The sequence below is a fragment of the Sinocyclocheilus grahami genome, unplaced genomic scaffold (genome assembly GCF_001515645.1).
Source record: "Sinocyclocheilus grahami isolate Dianchi unplaced genomic scaffold, SAMN03320097.WGS_v1.1 scaffold338.1, whole genome shotgun sequence".
Lineage (NCBI taxonomy): Eukaryota > Metazoa > Chordata > Actinopteri > Cypriniformes > Cyprinidae > Sinocyclocheilus > Sinocyclocheilus grahami.
The window spans coordinates 819,265-840,938 of NW_015505517.1; the positions used below are offsets into that span (position 1 = coordinate 819,265).

Sequence of the window (21,674 nt, forward strand, 5' to 3'; positions counted from 1 at the left end):
GGACCAGACTGGGTTGACTGACGCACGGTGTGCAAGGGCGCCGAGGCACGCGTGGAGAAGGCGTGCCGGGGGGCGGAATGCGGGGCGAGGGCGTACCGGGAGGGGTGTTGGGAGCGCTGGGCGAGCTGATGAAGTCCCAGTGGAAACGGCCTCCTGGAGATGGCTGCATGTTCACTGGGTAGTTGATGAAGATCTCCGGCGGTCGCTGTGGAACTGGCGGAGGTGTGTCCGGCAGGGGATCACGGGGCGGAGGGGGCGGGGGGCTCGGCAGCGGCCCGTCTGTCGGCCCGTTGATTACTGGGACACGTGGTTGCAGGCGAGGAGGAGGAGGCTGTCGTGGTGGAATGGCGGGAGGACTTTCAGGCCTAGAACTCAACTTAAGAGAGGACAGAATGCACTCGTGTAAATGTGACGGCACAACGTGATGCAATGATGAAAGCCTGTGAAATTGACTAAATAATATCTTAGTAAAGCATAAACAGGACAAACCAAATAAAGACATTCTGAAATGCATAATACTGTTTTTAATTCAACTTTTCACTCTAATTATGCTGATAATTTGCAATTCATTTTTTAAATAATGAATTAGAGAAAAAATAAAATGCAACAAAATAAGTGTCACAAATGCTAAAAGTAATATGTATTATGGGTATGTGCTCTTTTTCTTTTTTTTTTAACCATGTATGACTACATTTTTTTAATAGGGAAATTAGTTTGGTTGTACTAACTCAGTAACTTAAAAAAAAAAAGTCTCAAATCCAACTTGAAAAAGAATTGTGATAAGACTAGATCATAATCCCACCTGAAATACATTTTTGCCATATCACCCACCCCTATGTACATAAGTTTGATTCAGTCTAGTAAATTTAAGTTCTTTCAGAAAGTTCATGAAACCATAAATGTAGGGATGCACTGATACCAATACTAGCATTGGTTCCCAAGAAGTCTGGCCTTCCCAAGAAGACTATTAGACAGCTGCAGCTCATCCAGAACGCTGCTGCCAGGATTAGAACCAGAAAATCTGAGCATATCACACCAGTCCTCAGGTCCTTACACTGGCTTCCAGTTATATTTAGGATTGATTTTAAAGTACTTTTACTCGTTTATAAATCACTCAATGGCCTAGGACCTAAATACATTGCAGATATGCTCACTGAATATAAACCTAACAGACCACTCAGATCATTAGGATCGAGTCAGTTAGAAATACCAAGGGTTCACCCAAAACAAGGGAAGTCCGCTTTTAGCTATTATGCTGCCCGCAGCCACATTTAAATCTTGACTCAAAACGTATCGGTTTAGCTGTGCATTTATTGAATGAGCACTGTGCTACGTCCGAACTGATTGCACTGTATTTTATATATAATCATTTTCAATTTTTAACTGTTTAAAAAATTCATTTGAAATCAATTTTAAAAGTTTTTAAATTCCTTGTTTCATTGTTGTGCTTTTTTTTAATGATTATTTTACTTGCTTTTATGTAAAGCACTTTGAATTACCATTGTGTATGAAATGTGCTATATAAATAAACTTGCTTTGGTTGTGTTTACTGTACTACTCTAAATGGGCGCTCTATAATTTGCTTAAACAGTTAAAGTAACAGTAGCTTGTATAATACATTTCAACAGGTCTAATTTAAAGGGATAGTTCACCCAAAAATGACAATTCTGTCATTAATTGCTCACCCTCATGTTGTTCCAAACCCTTCAGAACACAAATTAAGATATTTTTGATGTAATCCGAGAGCTCTCTGACCCTCCCATAGACAGCAAGGATCCTTTATAGCTCTTTGGCTATAAATTGAATTTACAGAAAAGTGAAATGTTTCCTATCCATAATGCTGCCCGGGAGCTCTCTACCTCTTCTTTCCCTTTTAAAGTTTACCACTCATTTACATACCTTTGTATACGTGTGCCTAATACTTTTTCTAAACTTTTTACTGAGAACTTCCCCCATTTATTGGAACAGAAGTTGAACAGGATTTAAAGTGTTGGGCCTCGCTCCCATTAATAAAATGAATGTGCTGCATAAGTTCACCTATCTGTTTCAGTGCATCCTAGTGTTTATTACCAACTAATTTTTTCGTAGGCTGGATAGCGCTCTCACCTCATTTATATGGAATGGAAAACCTGCTAGAATGAGTAAAAGTCTTCTGCAGCGTCCTAAGTCACTGGGCGGAATGTCTTTGCCTAATTTTCAATGTTATTATTGAGCCGCAAATATTCGCCCTATACTCCACTGGCTATATGAAGATCCGGGGGCTGATGCCCTATCATGGATAGCCATTGAATCTGCCTCATGCTTGCCTTCTTCCCTAGCAGCTTTAGTTTACGCTCCTCTTTCCTTTCGCTGTGACAAATTTACTAAAAACCTACTTGTAAGATCTACACTTGAAATCTGGAAACAGATGAGACGTCATTTCGGATGGCAAACTATGTCCCCTAAATCTCCTATTCACTCTAATCATGTCTTCAACCCTTCAATAATTGATAAGTCTTTTACATCTTGGCATGCTAAAGGCATTAGGGAAATTAATGACTTGTACCATGAGGGGGCTTTCATTTCAGCAGATGTGCGAGCAGTTTCATATTCCTAAGAATACTTTTTTCCACTACCTCCAAATTTGTGACTTTGTGCGCAAAATTTTCCTTCAGTTCCCTGCACGTTCCCCATTTGATCATTTATTGGAGGACCCTCCAAGATGGAAAGCCATCATATCGGCACTTTACTGTAAAATTTTGGCGCCATTCTATACATCCCTCTCCCAAATAAAAGTTTTGTGGGAAGATGACTTAGAAATGGTTATTTCTGATGAGGACTGGGAATCAGTCTTATATAGAATACACAAGTCTTCAGTCTTGTGCAAGACATGGACTTCTGCAGTGCAAAGTTGTACATAGTTTCAACTTTGTCCAGTGTGCACGATCTAAGCACTTTCAGCATATAGATCCTTCCTGTGATCGCTGTAGGTTTATCCCAGCCTCTCCTGCACATATGTTTTAGTCCTGTATAAAGCTTAGGGGGTTCTGGTACACTGTTTTTGAAATTGTCTCTGGTTTTTTAGGTAAATCGATCTCCCCTTGTCCATTGATAGCCATTTTTGGAATTACTCCTGTATCATATAATTTTACAAAGATACAGTCTGATTGTATAGCTTTTATCATGCTGTTAGCCAAACGACTAATATTGCTGAAGTGGAAGGATCAGAGGCCTCCAACTCCAACACAATGAATTTGTGATGTCCTTTTTTCCCCTTTCTTAAGTTGGAGAAAATCAAACATTCTATAAGAGGCTCATCTAACCAGTTTAATAAAGCTTGGGGCCCTTTCAAGCAATATGTCAGGGAACACGTTTCATTGTTGGACATAGACTGAATCTTAGTTCTAGCATTTTTTGTGTTTTTCTTCAACTATTGTATTATACTGATTGTTTTCCTAAGCTACACTTTTTTTTTTTTAAGTTATCATTATTATAATTTATCTATTGTATTATTAAGTTGATCTTGTCTTTTGTTCTGCTTTGTTTTCTTTTTCTTTGTAATATTGTCCTAAAACTCACAAAGTCAAAAAAAAAGAAAAGGGAATAATTAAAATGTTTCCATTTTTTTGTTAAATATTTTGTTAAAAGCTGTTTGTAGCCATGTTCTCAACTCTTTAAATCATGAGCAGCATGTATAGTTTCAAAGAAATGCAAAAAGGTGTGCATATCCAAAAAGACCCAAAAATTTAGTTCAAGTGCAGGACAAAAAAAGAAAATTAAATCAACCGAAACAATGTCCGCACACTGAAAATTATAGCTCCAAAAACTTCATTTGGAAAAAAAAAATGTTTTTGGATCTTTATATTCAGTGTGTGGACATTATAGCATGTATAGTTTCAAAGTAACTTCCTCAATACTATGCAAGTCACCTTGGTCTCTGAAGCGGTATCTTTCCTGCGGGGAGGTAATGGAGGGGGTTTAAGTAGCTCATCGCCCATCAAATGGTGTAAACTGCCACACGACACAGACTGAAACTCTGACAAATAGAGAAATCACATATTCTTACAGTCTGTCACAAAGAAAGAGAGATCTGCTTGAGGGAAATTAGGACTTCACACTTACTGGACTGAGGCAGCAAAACTGGGGCAAATATGGTGTTGTTACCTGCAGAAAAACAAACAAAAAGCCATTTAAGCATGTATAGGGAAAAAACTATGCACTATTTTACTAGCAGATCCTTAACCATTGAGTTACAGCCACTCCCCTCTCTCACCATAGGAGCTGCTCAGGTCAGGCTCAATGAACACAGAGTTGAGGTCAGAGCTGGCAGACTGTGGAGGTGTGGGTGTGTTTGGAGAGGTGGGGAGAGAAGGGGGAGTCTCAGGTTCTGTTTCTGCGATGCTCCTGAAGGTGATTTTGTGAGGTGGCTCTCGTTCTAATGGCACTGGGTGACCTTTCAGCGTCCCTCCTCCTCCTGATGCCTGCCGCACCGGCCGAACACCAGGAGACTTCAGATAATACATAGTCTTTCTGGGCTATAGGACACAACACACTCAGTTGTAAAACCAGCATACTGTTATAAACTTAAACCACCTCACATAACTCGTGAACACAGTGAAAACACAACATTATCGCTCTATTATATTCATGTCAAGAGATTAATCTCTTAAAGAATTCTTTCTCGTACCATCAATGTTCAGAAAGAAGCCATAGATCCATAATAAAGATGGGCTAAACTACATATTTTCAAAATTGATTAGTCAGAAGCTGTCTATATGACAAGCAGCAACATGAAATGTATACATAGAAAAATGGTTTAGAAAACATTTCACACAAAAATAATTTCCAATATAATGTCTAGTCGATTAGAGTGTTTTCTTTTTGTTTATATTATTACTACTATTCTTACTTATATTTTTAGCTTTAATTGTATAATTCCAAGCTAAATTGTATACATTTATGCCAAAAAGTCAAAAATAAATAAATTAATAAATAAACAACCTCACCAAATAAACATCGCTGCCAAACAAATAAATTGACGCCGTCAATAAATGTGAATGTAATAATTTGTATTCGTTTTAATTATTTAATAATTAAAAATAATAAGTTTAGACATTTTATATATATATAAACAGTGTTTTTAACAACAACAAAACTCACAAATCTGGGTGGCTGTTTGCAGTTCCGTGGTTCAATCTCTAGAGACTTGTTGAACAGGTAGTCAGAAAAGTCCTTCTCACTCATGTTTCCCATTGGATTCAGATTCTCAAAAAACCTCTACAAGACAAACAAACTCTTCTTAACATCATAAGAACTAGATGGAGGTAGAGGAAAAAAGTGAGAGTGAGTAATGAACATACAGACCTTTATATCGTGTTCTACTTTGAGGCAGTAGGGTTGGTTCTGGTACTGCTGGATTTCTCCAGTGATTTCTGCTACTTTGCGTCTTTTGCTAAAGTTGATCAGTTCTTTTCCATCACGTTTTAGAAAATCTGGATTTCCCTCTTCAGTCTTCAGAATGTTAGTCAGGTAGATGCCTGAATACACAAAGCAGACAGACAGGAAACATCACATACACACAAATACACACACGTGTACAATGCTGCTAAAAAGTTTGGGGTCAGTAAGATTTGAAAGAAAGAAATTAATACTTTTATTCAGCAAGGATAGATTAAACTGATCAACAGTTATGGTAAAGACATTCATAATGTTACAAAAGTGTTCTCTTTGAAATAAAGGCAGTTTTTCAGAACTTTCTTTTCATCCGAGAATTGGTTTCCACAAAAATATCAAGCAACACAACATTTTTTTGAAGACTGGAGTAATGACTGCTGAAAATTCAGCTTTGCCATGACAGGAATAAATAACATTTGAAAATACATAATTGAAAGTTATTTTGTAATAATTGTAATATTTCACACTATTACGGTTTGTTTTTACGGTTTTGACAAAATAAATGCAGCCTTAGTGAGCACAAAAGACTTCTTCCAATACATTAAAAAAACCTTACTACCCCAAACTTAGTGCATTTGTAAATACATGCTAGTTTGTTACAAAGCAGCTCTTTCTCTTACCAAAGAAAGGTACGCAAGGTGGGTTGATGGATTTGAGCTTGGCCAGGTATTTCTTAAAATGATCCTGACTGAGTTCAACTGCTTCCTCCAGAATCCTCCTCTTCCTCTCAGGCACGGCCTACATATACACAACATAACCACATATTCCATTATTATCTGTAAATTACTATTCTGATTCACACTATGAGTGCATAATGAACGAACAGGTCACCTCAAACGTGTGGTCGAGACGATACACCGGTACGGAGTTGATGGCGCTTACAATCTCCAAAACTCCATTAAAGTTATTGAGCTCTTGAAACACCTGCAGGATCTCAATAATACGAGAGAATACAGCAACCCTCTCGTCCACATTTTCAGCCTCTACTATACACCTGAGTGACAGAGAGAAACAAAGAATTCACTTACAGAATCGATAACATCAAGAATGAAGATGATGTTTTTCTTCAACATAAAATGTGTTGTACTATTTATGGAGATGATGCAGTTGGCTATGTGCTAGTTACTCACTTTTCAAACCACAGTGTGAGGTTGGTTGTGTGTCTAATCATCCTCAGCAGATTTGGAGAATTCTTCTCTTTATCTTCTTTTGTCCAAACGCTTCCTACCAGCTCAGATGGACGAACGGCTCTAAGCACACAAATGTACAATAATTAGTCAATGCACTGTCTTTCTTATACATTCTTATAGTTCTGATTTGCTCACCTGTACAGATCAGACTCTAGAAGTGTTAACTGACGAGCAATTTCTATTGGATGAAGGGTCATGAGGTCAAAGGTGTCAATGCTTCCGGGACGGCTGATGTGCCATTCAATAGGAGGAGGTGGGCTCTCAAAGGTGATGTTGTGACTGATCCCATTAGATTGAGTTTGTTTCTTCCGCCTCATGATCTTGATGATAGACTCCACCCACTTGCGCATCGATTTACCTTTAAAACAGAATATCAGTCTCTAAACTTGAGTGCGTCTCATTGAGTATGTGTGTATGTATGAGTATCAGCATTGTTAGTGTGTATGTACCTCTAAGTTGTGTGGTGCTGGTCAGGTATTCTTCGAGTCCACAGCTGAGTTCAGGATCATTCTCAAAGTCATAAAAGTGATGTTCTACCCACTGACGGAATACATTCAGAACCCTAATGACACACATACAGACATCAGACCGACGAGCTCACAGACACTATTAGTGTTGATGGACAGCAGGACTGTGTGTGGTGACATTGACTGAACCGAGCACAAGATGAAGATGACGGAGTCTTAAAAAAAAAAAAAAACTACAAAAAAATTACAATTATATATATAATAGTATAGTATAGTATATAATGATAATAAGAAATGTATCTTTAGCACCAAATCAACATTTAATGGCTACTGAAAATTAAGCTTTGCCATTATAGGAATAAATAGCATTTTTAAGATATATAATAGAAATCGAAAACAGTTATTTTAAATTGTTATATTATCATGAGTGTGTGTTTTACCGGAGTTGGACAGGCTGCACGTATTCTCTGCGAAATCTCTGAAGCTCGGCCGCCATTGGTTGCTCTCCATTCCAAAGTGCCTCTCTGTCTGCTTCTGATGGCTCTGGCTCTGGAATCTCAATCCTGAAGCATCATGGGGAAACAATTAAAACTAAATTGCATGCATATACTATACATCCTAACATGAAAGGGAAACACAAAAAGAAACAGCAGACGATGTTAACTTTACAAACCAATACGTGAAAAGGCAACAAACTCCCAGATGGACATGCCAACATTTTAGAGTGATGGTAGAGCTGTGAATAATTTAACAGAATTCCTCTCTTCTCATTAACTCAACATGTGTGAGGCACAAGTGTATGTGTGCTTTACCTTTCAATCAGTAGTGTGAGCAGGTCTTGTGGTTTACAGAAAGAACGGTACGTAGTCAGAAATGTACGCACGAAATTTGGGTCTGTGTGGAAAAGAAGAACAGTACTTATAATAAAAGGCACCCAAGGACACACACAAATGAACACACTGGTAGGCAAAATTTTGGAGACCTTTGACTGAATTTCTTTCTTAAAAACCTTTTGATCTAAAGGAGTGTTTTATTCTGTACCTGCATACATGTGGTATGTCAGTCTCTCAATAAGCTTGACTACTGTCCCGGCCTTAATAATAGGGATTCCAGTCTTGCGCTGCGCTCCCTCCTCAAATACAATGTTCTCCTCAGAATCCTGTATGGCAAACCGGTAGACATCCGGTGACGGCAGCCTCAGCGGTTGTGCTTGCTCCTCGTGGTGCAGGACTGTGTCCAGCATGCGGTCCAGAGTGGGCCGGTACTGCAGCGTGACCAGCGCGGCCATCCATGCACTCTTCTCTTCCGTTGAACGTGCGCTGAACACTGCACTGCTTTCCTCGCGGCCCACCAGCTCAAACGCGTGCCGAAACTCTGGTGAATCCTCACGATCTACAATGCGATACTTGCGTAAAACAAACTTCTCTTTCAGACGAAACTCCGCCCCACTGCCTGCGCCCGGCAACCTAGAGCTCTGGTTGGCTTTGCAGCTTATCATGAGGCCGTCGAACAGGAAGTTGTGCCGTTCGTGCTTGGCTCCGGCCCGTAGGAGCGCCCCCTCCATGATGAACTGGCTGCAGCACTGGCCGATATCTCTGCCCTCCCAGCCATCAATACTCCTCTGGATGTCATTCATACGCTTTATTGCTGCTTGCTTGCTGCGAGATGCACGACTATATAACCGATACAGCGGCTCCCTAAAAAAAGAAAGTCACAAAAAAGAAAGATGAAAATGGGATTTGGTACAGACACATGGTTGTGCAAGCCCTGGTGTTTGTGTTACCCTTGTTTGCGCCGTGGTTGGTGCTTAGCATATATGCGTTCAATGCTGCATTGTAGGTTGATCAGTGCAGTTTGAGCCTGTTTTAAACACTCTCTGTCATCTTGGTCTTTACTGCACTCCTGCAATTGCTACAGAGACAATGATACACAAACCTTAAATAACACATTACACAGCTGTAGGTTACTGACTGAGTGTGAAGTGTGTTTAGTACTCACCTGTAACAGTTCAAAGTAGTGCATGCAGTGGTAAACGGGAACCATCATCAACTGAGGAAGCACATACTGCACTGCCTCCTTAAAACCCTCTGCAATTGACTGAAACACACAGAAACACACCACAGGAGAGAACATCTGAGCTCATGCCTGCAGAGATGAAGGCTTTGATTCCAACGCCCGCCCTCTCCCTGTCCCCACAAGTCTCTTTTTACATTGGATTACTTGCCTTCAAAATGTGGTACATATGATTTCCAAGTTCGACTAATGAAAGAACAGGTGTTAATTAGCAAAACTCTAAAAGCAGCGTTTTAAATTTGTCACTTCTAAGAGGCACTGTACTGGATAAAAGTGAAGCAAACATGAAACCGATCCATACAACACTAACCTACATAAACAATATCTCTACAAAAATTATTCACAATACTCTACAATAATAAAGTAGTTTGAAACTAAAAAAATAAAAATAAAAAGACAATCCTCAGTGTCTGAAGATATTGTCTTTTTTTTTTTAAACAGGTTGAAATTTTTTAGGTATGCAGGTATATATCAATTATCAGTGTTGTTATTGGTAACAAAAACTAAAACAAATATCAGATGAAAAACTATTAAAACATAACTGAAAATCAGAAATGTTGCCATGGCAACTTACTGGAATAAAATAAGTTTTAGTACTAAAATTACTAAAACTAATTTAAATCAAAGCTATACAGAAATATATATATAAAAAAAGCACAAAACAATATTACTAAAACTTTAAACCTAAAAAAACCCATGAAAATATGACAGTAAAGCTAATTAAAATATTAATAAATACTGAAGCATATAAATAATACTAAAATGACACTACCTGTTATCAACCAGTATCATTTACTTTAATTTACTGGTATCTGTTAAAACTGGATATTTAATTGTGCATGTTTCTGTCCACATATTTTTTTCCCCATTTAGTTTATCATTGCCGTAACAATATGTTAGTAATTTAATAACACTGTTAAATGTAATCTTTAGCAAATCTCAAAATTAATATCCATTTTTCATACTGTGCATTATAATGTTGTGCCACATAAATTTAAAGTGAAGCATTAACTTTTTATTTTGAATTTATTTAGACAAAATGGTAGAATTTTAATATTGCCAATTTATTGGTTACGTGTCATAGAAAAAAGATAAACCAATCAGAGGCCAGTGTTGGTGCTGACCTGGAAGTACAGAGCAACCGTAGGGCGGGACATCAGTGTGTTGAAATGTTGACAGAATTCTTTAGAGAGGATGTCCTGAGAGAGTGTCTCATAGGGATCAAATGCCTGCTCCTGTACACAACAGATATACACACAAACGTTTCTAACAGCGCAGTAAGGTACATCATATGACGGTATTTCTCATTTTTGGACTCTCATGAGTGTTTATGAGTTTCTGTACCTCAGCGAGGTCTTCAAAACAGCTGCCCACAAGGGGGTGTGGACTACCGTCGGCTGTCATTTCTACAGCATCCTCAATAAGACCCAACAGCTTAACTGTTAACTCGTGAACCTCTAGAATATTACTGAATGCCAGCTCCACATCCTACACACATAGTGGAGAGAGAGAAAACCGAGAATAAATGATGATAAAGAGAATGCAAACAGCTTATCTCTGCCAGTATGAATATTTACATCAGTTCACATGTTCTGATTGGTCAGAAGAACGCACCTGAGTGGAGAAGTGTTTGCTACTGGACGTAAAGGCTTGGCGGAATACTTTGATGATAAGATCGAGCTCCCGCAGATACTGACGTTCCTCAGCGATCTCCAGACGCACAAGGTCATCATATGTGAGCACGCCAGAGGAAGACACCTCCTCTACACTCTGAGACAACGGCCCCATCTCCTCTTCCTGATCGAACATATCCATTAAAACCTGAAGGCACACACACAAAAGCAATACTGTTAATACATTAAAATAATCAATTTCAACTATTCACTATAATTTTTGTAGTTAATCTTTATTGGTCATGGTATTCAGACCTACTAATTCAGAAAAAAGCTTTTATGACTATTTCTTAATGTAATGGAGTAGAGTAGATTTGCATAAAATAATAATATTTGAAAATAACAGCAACAAGAACAAAAATAAAATAACAGATCCCTGTAGACCATAATGATGAGCATCACAAAACTTTAGATCACTTGTTTTTAAGATAATATTATGGTATCACAGTAACAAAAAAAAAAAAAAAAAAAAAAAAAAATGAATTAAGAAACATTACATTTGAATGAATATAAACAACATTTCTCAGAACTTAACGCATGTATTTTAAATTTGATTTTTTTGTAAATCTTTGCATCATCTTGAGCTAGATTTATCACTGACCCTAGGGCCAGCGACAACATATTTTGCAGGTTTCAGATATGATGAACTCAAATTAAATTTAGTGTAACAGAGACTTATAATGCAACCCTCTACATTGCGAGTAAATCACTCGCATATGTGACTAAATCTTCACTCTGGGCAGTGTTGGGGAAAGTTACTTTTAAAAGTAATGCATTACAATATTGCGTTACTGCATTAAAAAAGTAACTAATTACGTTACTTAGTTACTTTTTATGGAAAGTAATGCGTTACGTTACTTTTGCGTTACTTTTTAAATCTGGACAGGGCTTGCTTGTTTGTTTTTAAAATAAAAAAGTTATTATTTTTGGCAAATATAAAAGCCTTTTCACACCAAAAGTGAAATGAATAAGCCTCGGGCTGAAGGGAAAGTAAATTTACGTCCGTACAGTAGAATGCAGAAGACGACATTTCAACACACTTCAGCAATAAACAAAGACACACAAATGTTTGTCTAGAGTCATTTTTGCTTATTAGTACGGTTGAACTGGATCATCGAAGGTCAGAAGCAAAGACATTGGTTATTAGAATGGGATTAAATACATAAAGGATATTTGTGTTGTTTAACATTTAATTATTGCAGGTTTGCGTCATATTCTGAGTTGCATTATTTTTATTCATTTTGAGGAATACTGAATCTGTTTTTTTTTTATGTGAGTGAGATGAATTATTGCATATTCATATTTATTTTAGAACTACATTAACATCTTCTGATTTCTGTCACCATGGCGACACCAGAGCTGTCAGTCAATAAATTGGAAACAAAAGTAACTTGCGTTACTTATTTGTAAAAGTAACTCAGATATTCTCTTGTAAATTAAAAAGTAATGCGTTACTTTACTAGTTACTTGACAAAAGTAATCTGATTACGTAAGTCACGTTACTTGTAATGCTTTACCCCCAACACTGACTCTGGGTGACTAAATGATGTCTAATATTAGCCAATGGCTAATAAATTCTCAGATTTTACTCACCAGTACGCGAGTTGGGGGCTAAGTATAAGTTTAGCACAGATATATTTTCACTGGCCGAACACTGACTGAGCGCAGCGCTTCAGAGTCTCACTCCATCAAGCGATCTGTGCTATTTTTCAGTTCATCTCAACGGATGCGCAGCGCACCTGTATTTGACGTACTGTAAACTCTAGTGTAAAGGCGCACGACTCACCGTCACTTTGTCTCACAAACACGCAAATAGAGAGAGAGTCTTACATAACATGCAGAATTGATGTTGATAGATGTATACGATATTCTTTGCTGTATTTTCCTGTCTAAATAACAGAGTTCCTTTGGAATTCTTCAGCTTTAAAGAACTGCCGGGTTCTCTGGTAGTGGGCAGAACTAATGAGCAAACGACAATCTCATTGGCTGGCGCTCACCTATTATTGTCCCGGTTTTGATTTCAGCAAATCAGTTTGAGCAAAAGCACACAACCTGATTAATGAATTCATGAATCCAGCAGCTCATTAATCCTAGTGCATTTTTATATCGGTCTTATTAGTAGAATTCTAAGTATTACTATTATGATTATTATTTTGTTAGTATTCGTTTTTTCCCATTTTTTTTACTGAAATATTGAATAACCAAAAAAGCAGCACCACCAGTCCTAAGCTCAGTTAAAATTACTAACATGCATTCATACAAGGTTTTAATTCTAATTACTAAAGTTATATCATTAAATAATACTTGATTATCATATATAATGCTTGACTGACTGATGTTAAGAATGTACTTTCAGATATTTAAAAAGCTGTGCCATCATTTTACAAACATTATATATAATTTTTCAGTTTACTCGCCAGACTGATATACTATATATGCATGTGTGTGTGTTTATATATATTTAAACACATACATGCATATAGTATATCAGTCTGGCAAGTAAACTAAAATAAATATACATGGCGATGGCGATTCAATTGCCAAAGTGTCCATAGAGGGTTGTAATGACTTAATTGCCATTTCTTAATTAATTGTCCATCTTTTAATTTAATTTAATTTAGAATTTAATTAGGGATTAAAAATGTCTCCATGTTTCAGACACATTAAAAATAAACAGTTGCATTAATTGTCTTATGTCATCGCTAAATTTAATTTCTTCAGTAATTTCACTCGTAAAATCCTTTCAAGAAACAACAACTACTTATATAGACATGATGAATCAGTAACTTTTTAAAAACACACACCCACACATTTCTGACCTTGTCAGCACACATGGAGACAGTGATGTCTTGCTGGCTGATCTCGTAATGTCGAATGTTGCTCACGTAGTTTCCAGCCAGCTTGAGGATATCGGCTGAGATGTACTCCAGCACAGCAACAATATACAGACACACATGATAGTCGATCTTATAACCCAGCACCTCCTACACACACAAAACCAGCCATGTGTTACTCTGTGTGCTAGCTAGCAGTTTGTGAATGTTGAGTATGTGTTTGAGGTTTTCGCACCTTCAGTAGTGGATGTATCTTATCGACTGGCAGCAGCAGTGGGTTCCTTCGCTTGCGCTTCTCTATCGCAGCCTGAGCGTCTCCCATGGCCCATTTATCGATGGGATTCGGGAACGTCTTCTGGACACGATCCTGTGATTACACATCAAGATTTCAACACACTTCAGCAATAAACAAAGACACACAAATGTTTGTCTAGAGTCATTTTTGCTTATTAGTACGGTTGAACTGGATCATCGAAGGTCAGAAGCAAAGACATTGGTTATTAGAATGGGATTAAATACATAAAGGATATTTGTGTTGTTTAACATTTAATTATTGCAGGTTTGCGTCATATTCTGAGTTGCATTATTTTTATTCATTTTGAGGAATACTGAATCTGTTTTTTTTTTATGTGAGTGAGATGAATTATTGCATATTCATATTTATTTTAGAACTACATTAACATCTTCTGATTTCTGTCACCATGGCGACACCAGAGCTGTCAGTCAATAAATTGGAAACAAAAGTAACTTGCGTTACTTATTTGTAAAAGTAACTCAGATATTCTCTTGTAAATTAAAAAGTAATGCGTTACTTTACTAGTTACTTGACAAAAGTAATCTGATTACGTAAGTCACGTTACTTGTAATGCTTTACCCCTAACACTGACTCTGGGTGACTAAATGATGTCTAATATTAGCCAATGGCTAATAAATTCTCAGATTTTACTCACCAGTACGCGAGTTGGGGGCTAAGTATAAGTTTAGCACAGATATATTTTCACTGGCCGAACACTGACTGAGCGCAGCGCTTCAGAGTCTCACTCCATCAAGCGATCTGTGCTATTTTTCAGTTCATCTCAACGGATGCGCAGCGCACCTGTATTTGACGTACTGTAAACTCTAGTGTAAAGGCGCACGACTCACCGTCACTTTGTCTCACAAACACGCAAATAGAGAGAGAGTCTTACATAACATGCAGAATTGATGTTGATAGATGTATACGATATTCTTTGCTGTATTTTCCTGTCTAAATAACAGAGTTCCTTTGGAATTCTTCAGCTTTAAAGAACTGCCGGGTTCTCTGGTAGTGGGCAGAACTAATGAGCAAACGACAATCTCATTGGCTGGCGCTCACCTATTATTGTCCCGGTTTTGATTTCAGCAAATCAGTTTGAGCAAAAGCACACAACCTGATTAATGAATTCATGAATCCAGCAGCTCATTAATCCTAGTGCATTTTTATATCGGTCTTATTAGTAGAATTCTAAGTATTACTATTATGATTATTATTTTGTTAGTATTCGTTTTTTCCCATTTTTTTTACTGAAATATTGAATAACCAAAAAAGCAGCACCACCAGTCCTAAGCTCAGTTAAAATTACTAACATGCATTCATACAAGGTTTTAATTCTAATTACTAAAGTTATATCATTAAATAATACTTGATTATCATATATAATGCTTGACTGACTGATGTTAAGAATGTACTTTCAGATATTTAAAAAGCTGTGCCATCATTTTACAAACATTATATATAATTTTTCAGTTTACTCGCCAGACTGATATACTATATATGCATGTGTGTGTGTTTATATATATTTAAACACATACATGCATATAGTATATCAGTCTGGCAAGTAAACTAAAATAAATATACATGGCGATGGCGATTCAATTGCCAAAGTGTCCATAGAGGGTTGTAATGACTTAATTGCCATTTCTTAATTAATTGTCCATCTTTTAATTTAATTTAATTTAATTTAGAATTTAATTAGGGATTAAAAATGTCTCCATGTTTCAGACACATTAAAAATAAACAGTTGCATTAATTGTCTTATGTCATCGCTAAATTTAATTTCTTCAGTAATTTCACTCGTAAAATCCTTTCAAATTTAGAATTTAATTAGGGATTAAAAATGTCTCCATGTTTCAGACACATTAAAAATAAAGTTGCATTAATTGTCTTATGTCATCGCTAAATTTAATTTCTTCAGTAATTTCACTCGTAAAATCCTTTCAAGAAACAACAACTACTTATATAGACATGATGAATCAGTAACTTTTTAAAAACACACACCCACACATTTCTGACCTTGTCAGCACACATGGAGACAGTGATGTCTTGCTGGCTGATCTCGTAATGTCGAATGTTGCTCACGTAGTTTCCAGCCAGCTTGAGGATATCGGCTGAGATGTACTCCAGCACAGCAACAATATACAGACACACATGATAGTCGATCTTATAACCCAGCACCTCCTACACACACAAAACCAGCCATGTGTTACTCTGTGTGCTAGCTAGCAGTTTGTGAATGTTGAGTATGTGTTTGAGGTTTTCGCACCTTCAGTAGTGGATGTATCTTATCGACTGGCAGCAGCAGTGGGTTCCTTCGCTTGCGCTTCTCTATCGCAGCCTGAGCGTCTCCCATGGCCCATTTATCGATGGGATTCGGGAACGTCTTCTGGACACGATCCTGTGATTACACATCAAGTCAAAGGTGACAAAGCTGATCAGGCACACGTACTTCCTGATTGTATGCATGTATTTGTGTCTAACTGTCAGGTACTATTAAGGGTCACGGGGATCTCATAATTTTACTATGTTCATAAAAACATATGTTTCAAACGGCGCTGATAGCCTTGTGGGCAGCACGCCAACATACAGCGCTGTTGCGCTACAGGCGTCCTGAGTTCGAATCCCAGCTTGAGTATATTTCCTGATACCACCCCCCTCTCTCCCACTTCACTTCTTGTCAAGTCTAAACTGTCTTATCATCATAAAGTAAAAAAAATATATATATTAGGGATGCACCGATATGAAAATTTTGGCCGATACGATAACCGATTATTCTTTATTTTTGAAAGCCGATAACCGATATGTTGGCCGATAAATCTATATCCAAATTGTTATATACTTTTTGAGAGCCTGATTACAAAAAAGGTCTCATCATTAAATTAATGTTTCATAAAAATGATGACATGTCTGCATCAGTGCAAAAACAGCTTTAAATGATGTAATATTTAAGTTAAACACAAGAAACTGAAAATGAAATTGTGACCTGTCCTGACAAAATGAGTCACAATGAGCAAATTTTCAAAAATGAGTTATTCTTATTTTTACATTCTCCGTTAAAAGACCTTCAAAATGATGTATGATTAGTTGGAATCTGATTTTAGAGAAAAACTGATTTAAAGTTTTCTGAAAGTTCCAAAGCAAAATCACCTAGCAACCTCCACTTCTTTTCTTAATAATCACTACTAGATTAATAATCACAATATAGCTATTTTTAATTTATGTTTGTTGTTATAAATAAGAACAGATGCAAAAAAACAAACAAATATAAGACAGAAACAAGTGTATAGTCTATTACTTTTTTCATTTTACATCTAAACGTAAGTATTCAAGTAAGAAAAACAAAGTAAAATGTAAAAAACACTTGTGTGCTCATTACAAATAAAATTGATTATTAAAACTACAAAAGCAGTTCAATCAAGAGCAGAGAGTGATTCCCTCTTTTTTATTATTGTTTGATTAACATTAATGCAACAGACAGCCTATATTAAGACATAGTGTAATGCACAGATCTAATATAATGTTAGCCACCCGATATTTTTCCCCAAACGTTCACTTAAGATATAACAGATTATGTTTGCGTGAATACTTAAATATATTTAGCCTACTGAAAATCTGTGTATATGTGTATCGGGATCGCGTGCAGTCGGAAGCGCCTTTATGTGCACACTTCAGATAACAGTCAGCGTGAGAAGCGAGCGGAGAAAAGGTACTCCTCTCAGAAAATGTACAAATAAAGATACTTTTAGATGTTTAATTGCTATTTGGAGCATTGGGATTGCTAGACGAGGGCTTAATGAACTCATTTTTGTGAAAACCTCAAATTTGACATTTTTCACTTATTTTTTGCATGTAGCTCAAAATTAGCCTGTGCGCATTCCGACTAATTTTGCCAGCACAGGTCAGAATTAAAACTCGAAGATTTTGAATGGATGAGCCTCATTTGAAGACATACATCAGGCACCTCAATTGAAAATTATGCAAATTGCACGCTTTAGTCTTGATTGTTTAGGACACGTACCACTCAATATTTTTTACACTGCTTCAAGTATCTTTATCACTGCCACTGTAAATAAAGTAAAGCAGTCATCCCCACCAATAGCACCATCTGTATAGCACAATTGCTGCCAGTTGACACATTTCTCCTTATAGTACTCTATATAGTAAATAATAACACCGCCTATCACTGATATGTCTGTATGTGTACCTCGACATCAGCTATTGTTCTGGGCTGTGTAACACACAGCTTGTTCAGGAGCTGTAGTATGAGTGCCTCAATGTGCTGGAGCGCATCTTCTTTAGCCGACAGGTTTGGATGCACTTGTAACTGCACCTGCACATATAAAAACAGAACAAAGTTATAACTTTCTTCTAACACTGAACCACAGATGCATTTGAATGGTATCACCAAGACAAATGCACATACAAAAAACGATAAAAATAAAGAGTTATAAAAAAATCTGGTCTCTGATCACAGCTCTCTCACACATTTATAGATAGACATACTATTACAAAGGCAGCATGACATCATCTGACATGCAGACACGCACACACCTTCTCAGCTCTCAGTTTGGTGGAAAAAATAAAAAATAAAAAATAACAATTTCCTATTTTATCCCCCTCCCACCTTACTGGGCTGTGTCCTGAAATAGGAATGCAGTCTGTTCAGGTAGTGTGGCAAAACCAGTTAGAGAAAAAGTGTCAGAGAGAGAGTGCAAACAGTAGCAGTCTAAAATAAAAATTAGCATTTGTGTTATGAAGGGTGAAAGGTTAAGGGCGAACACAGGTTTAAACAAAGATTTAATCCACTTCTGCAGTCAAACTGTGAAATACTGCTTGACAACACAAAGCAAATGCATGCAAGCACATACACACACACACAAATACACAGATGAGAGATGGCTTGTGCTCTCTGCTCTAGTGTCTGGTTACATGCCGTCCTCCATTAGGCACTGAGAGCTACTCTACTGGGACCCCACAACACACATACACACACACGCAGATACAAACACACACTCTACCCCTCTGTCTTCTCCAGGGATGGGGGGGATGATAGTAGCAGACAGAAAAGTATTGATGTGGAGAAAGGGAGAGCAGGCAGAGAAAATGAGAGATGTGAGCGCTAGTGAGTGTACGTCCAGAGTGAAAAACATCCAGGATGATATTTAAAAGCGATGCTTTGTATATTTACATCTTGACGCTGTAGGTTTGAATAATATAACTTACATGGAACAGAGCATCGACTAATAGATAATTCTGTTATTATTTATTCACCCTCATATCGTTCCAAACCTTTATGACTTTCTTCTGCAGAACACATTATTTGGAAGAATGTTGGTAACCAGTTTTGGTTACTATTGACTTCCATTGTAAAATAACCAGACTGAGAGATTTCTCAAAGTATCTTCTTTTATGCTTCACAGAAGAAAGGCATACAAGTTTGGAATGACATGCGGGTGAGTAAATTACTTTTCATTTTTTTGTTGAACTTTCCCTTCAAGTAATGATCTGTGAATATGTTGTTTATAATTCAAGTTCTTTATTTGCCTCAGTTTCAGTGCGTCACTCACTTCACATTTATTTCTAAGGGATTGTTTGGTTGGAAGCAAAAATCATTTTCAGCATCAGATCAGATGCAGCCTAAATCTTTCTTTCTCTCACAACCAAAAACATTCACACACACCATCTGCTCCCACGGTCCCCTGATGGTACTGAGATATTTTGCTTGCAGTAGTGAGAAGAACAAAACAGAAGGGAGATCTGGAATACATTTTTCATTTATTCTGGCAGGGAATCCCTGGAATCCCTCAATCTTAAATAAAACAACCAAAAAAATAAATTAGTGTGTGTATACACATACATACATATATATATACATATATATATATATATACATACACACACACACACACACACACACACATTTAGTGTAATTTTTAAAAAAAGGACTAACATTGCATGATAGTTAAACATTGGACTCATTGGTCAAAGGTAAAGCCCATCAAAAAGTAAAAACCAACCAACTGAACTCTCCAGACTAGACATGTCGTGTCAAAGTGTCAACTGTGAAACCGTGCTTGTATGGCGTTTAGGCCATGATATAATTCAAGAAACATTATTAGCATCTTGCACAGCCGCATCCTTCAGGAACACCTCAAAGCAGACACTACGCACAGCTGTGCAAATCATCATACGAGAGAACTCTAGATTTCAGTTCTGCAGAGATAGTTTTTAAAACTCACTCATTACGCTTGAGATTCAATATAAACATAACGAGAAGTGTGAATGGCAGACCGAACAGGGTCAGTACCTTTCGCAGCGCCTGCACGAACAGGCCTCGCCATCTCGCGCTGTTCTCCTCGCTGGAGCCGAAGTCGTGCTGCATGCCTGCGGCCGCCGCCCGCGCTGCTCCGCATCGGCCCCGAGCGCTCCCAGCTCCGGGAACAACCACCCAGGTTTAGCCGCTCTCACGGCGCGCACGCACACTCAAAACAAACTCAAACTCTACCACATTTACGGGCCAGCAAGGCTTTCCGACACGTGAAACACCTCATTCTGTGGGGGAAAACTGTTTGTAAATCAAATTAAGTAGTTTTAAAGAGTGTAAAAGTGTCTGGGTCTCTGTCCTGACAGCCGTTGGAGTGTCGCGATAGTCGTGCGCTAATTAGCCGCTAACATAACTTTACACCGAAATTAGCCGCACATGCTAGTCGGGCAGCTCGCCCAAACAGGACAGCCGATGTCATGTCTTTTACAGAGGGGGAGATGTTAAAAGCAAGCGTTGAGTGTCGTCAGGCTGGTGTTCGTCTGGCGGTGTTGCGCATGCGGTTAACGGCAGCACATCTGGCGGAGCAGCGCGGCGGCTCTGCGGCCTCGAGACTCTTCATGAAGCGCGGGAGCAGGAGTTTCTCCAGCGCGACACTGTCATGGTGTTGGAGCCCGTCTGCTGGACATATTCCAGTCACAAAAGTGACGCCTTAATCCGCTGTAATCCGACGAAAATTCGGTGTGTAATGTCTTTGTTTTTGTTGTTGGCAACGTCCCGATTCAACTCCGATGTGGTGCGCTCGTGTCCATGACGGTGTAATCACAGCTGCTCACTGCGCGCGCTTCCCGCATCTGCGCAGGCCAGAGGGAGGGAACCAGCGAGTGAGTGCAGCAACATAGCACATACATGCGACGTCTTATTTTGGCAACAATAAACACACATACACTCAAGCGTATATTCCAAAAGTATTTAAACAATGAAACGATTGTATTTGACTTTCAGTAAACGGCACTGATTAATCTTAAATAAGTTTAAATAGACCGTAGCGCCTTGCCAGTTGTACTTCCAAATATTATTTATTTTTCACGATTATTTCAGTTACTATAAATCTAAAAAGCCCCCAAATTTCCAGCAACCCACTGCCATCGTGTGGTCAAGAGCGGAATGGTCACGTAAAATCATGTAAACACTTTTTATTATGGGTAAACTTAAGCAAATTGAGATTTAGATATTATCTGAAAGCTGAATATATAAGGTTTCTATTGATTTATGGTTAGTTAGGATAGGACAATATTTGGCCGAGATACAACTATTTGAAAATCTGGAATCTGAGGGTGCAAAAAAACCCGAAATATTGAGAAAATCGCCTTTAAAGTTGTCCAAATGAAGTTCTTAGCAATGCATATTACTAATCAAAAATTCTGTTTTCATATATTTACAGTTG

The 21,674-nt window shown here is 37.8% G+C and overlaps 1 protein-coding gene and 2 long non-coding RNA genes across 5 annotated transcripts in view; 2 read left to right on the forward strand and 1 right to left on the reverse strand.

Annotated features, from left to right (window-relative positions):
* LOC107602972 (uncharacterized) overlaps positions 1-9,499 on the forward strand; it is a 14,049-nt gene extending 4,550 nt beyond the window's left edge. Inside the window, exons 2-3 of the long non-coding RNA XR_001611086.1 lie at positions 7,383-7,386; positions 9,217-9,499. This is a non-coding gene — a long non-coding RNA (uncharacterized lncRNA). The remainder of the gene's footprint in view (positions 1-7,382; positions 7,387-9,216) is intronic.
* Positions 1-21,104, reverse strand: part of LOC107602966 (son of sevenless homolog 2-like) — a 24,856-nt gene extending 3,752 nt beyond the window's left edge. Inside the window, exons 1-22 of one of the 3 annotated variants that reach the window (XM_016295619.1) lie at positions 20,273-21,104; positions 18,170-18,295; positions 16,232-16,363; positions 15,982-16,146; positions 10,778-10,984; positions 10,508-10,651; positions 10,288-10,398; positions 9,089-9,187; positions 8,874-9,001; positions 8,132-8,787; positions 7,903-7,984; positions 7,531-7,653; positions 7,073-7,185; positions 6,759-6,981; positions 6,564-6,683; positions 6,265-6,427; positions 6,054-6,171; positions 5,344-5,516; positions 5,140-5,256; positions 4,253-4,514; positions 4,102-4,143; positions 3,886-4,015 (exon numbers count right to left, since the gene is read on the reverse strand). In XM_016295619.1, coding sequence (XP_016151105.1) covers positions 3,886-4,015; positions 4,102-4,143; positions 4,253-4,514; positions 5,140-5,256; positions 5,344-5,516; positions 6,054-6,171; positions 6,265-6,427; positions 6,564-6,683; positions 6,759-6,981; positions 7,073-7,185; positions 7,531-7,653; positions 7,903-7,984; positions 8,132-8,787; positions 8,874-9,001; positions 9,089-9,187; positions 10,288-10,398; positions 10,508-10,651; positions 10,778-10,984; positions 15,982-16,146; positions 16,232-16,363; positions 18,170-18,295; positions 20,273-20,347 — 3,509 coding nt within the window. In that variant the 5' untranslated portion in view covers positions 20,348-21,104. Of the gene's footprint in view, positions 1-4; positions 377-3,885; positions 4,016-4,101; positions 4,144-4,252; positions 4,515-5,139; positions 5,257-5,343; positions 5,517-6,053; positions 6,172-6,264; positions 6,428-6,563; positions 6,684-6,758; positions 6,982-7,072; positions 7,186-7,530; positions 7,654-7,902; positions 7,985-8,131; positions 8,788-8,873; positions 9,002-9,088; positions 9,188-10,287; positions 10,399-10,507; positions 10,652-10,777; positions 10,985-13,655; positions 13,821-13,905; positions 14,034-15,981; positions 16,147-16,231; positions 16,364-18,169; positions 18,296-20,272 lie in introns of those variants that run through there. The other 2 variants (XM_016295617.1, XM_016295618.1) reach the window with 2 other exon arrangements.
* Positions 10,051-13,137, forward strand: LOC107602973 (uncharacterized). Its single transcript, XR_001611087.1, has 3 exons — positions 10,051-10,062; positions 10,788-10,789; positions 13,047-13,137. It is a non-coding gene; the product is annotated as an uncharacterized lncRNA (long non-coding RNA).
* Positions 21,105-21,674: the final 570 nt, after the last annotated feature.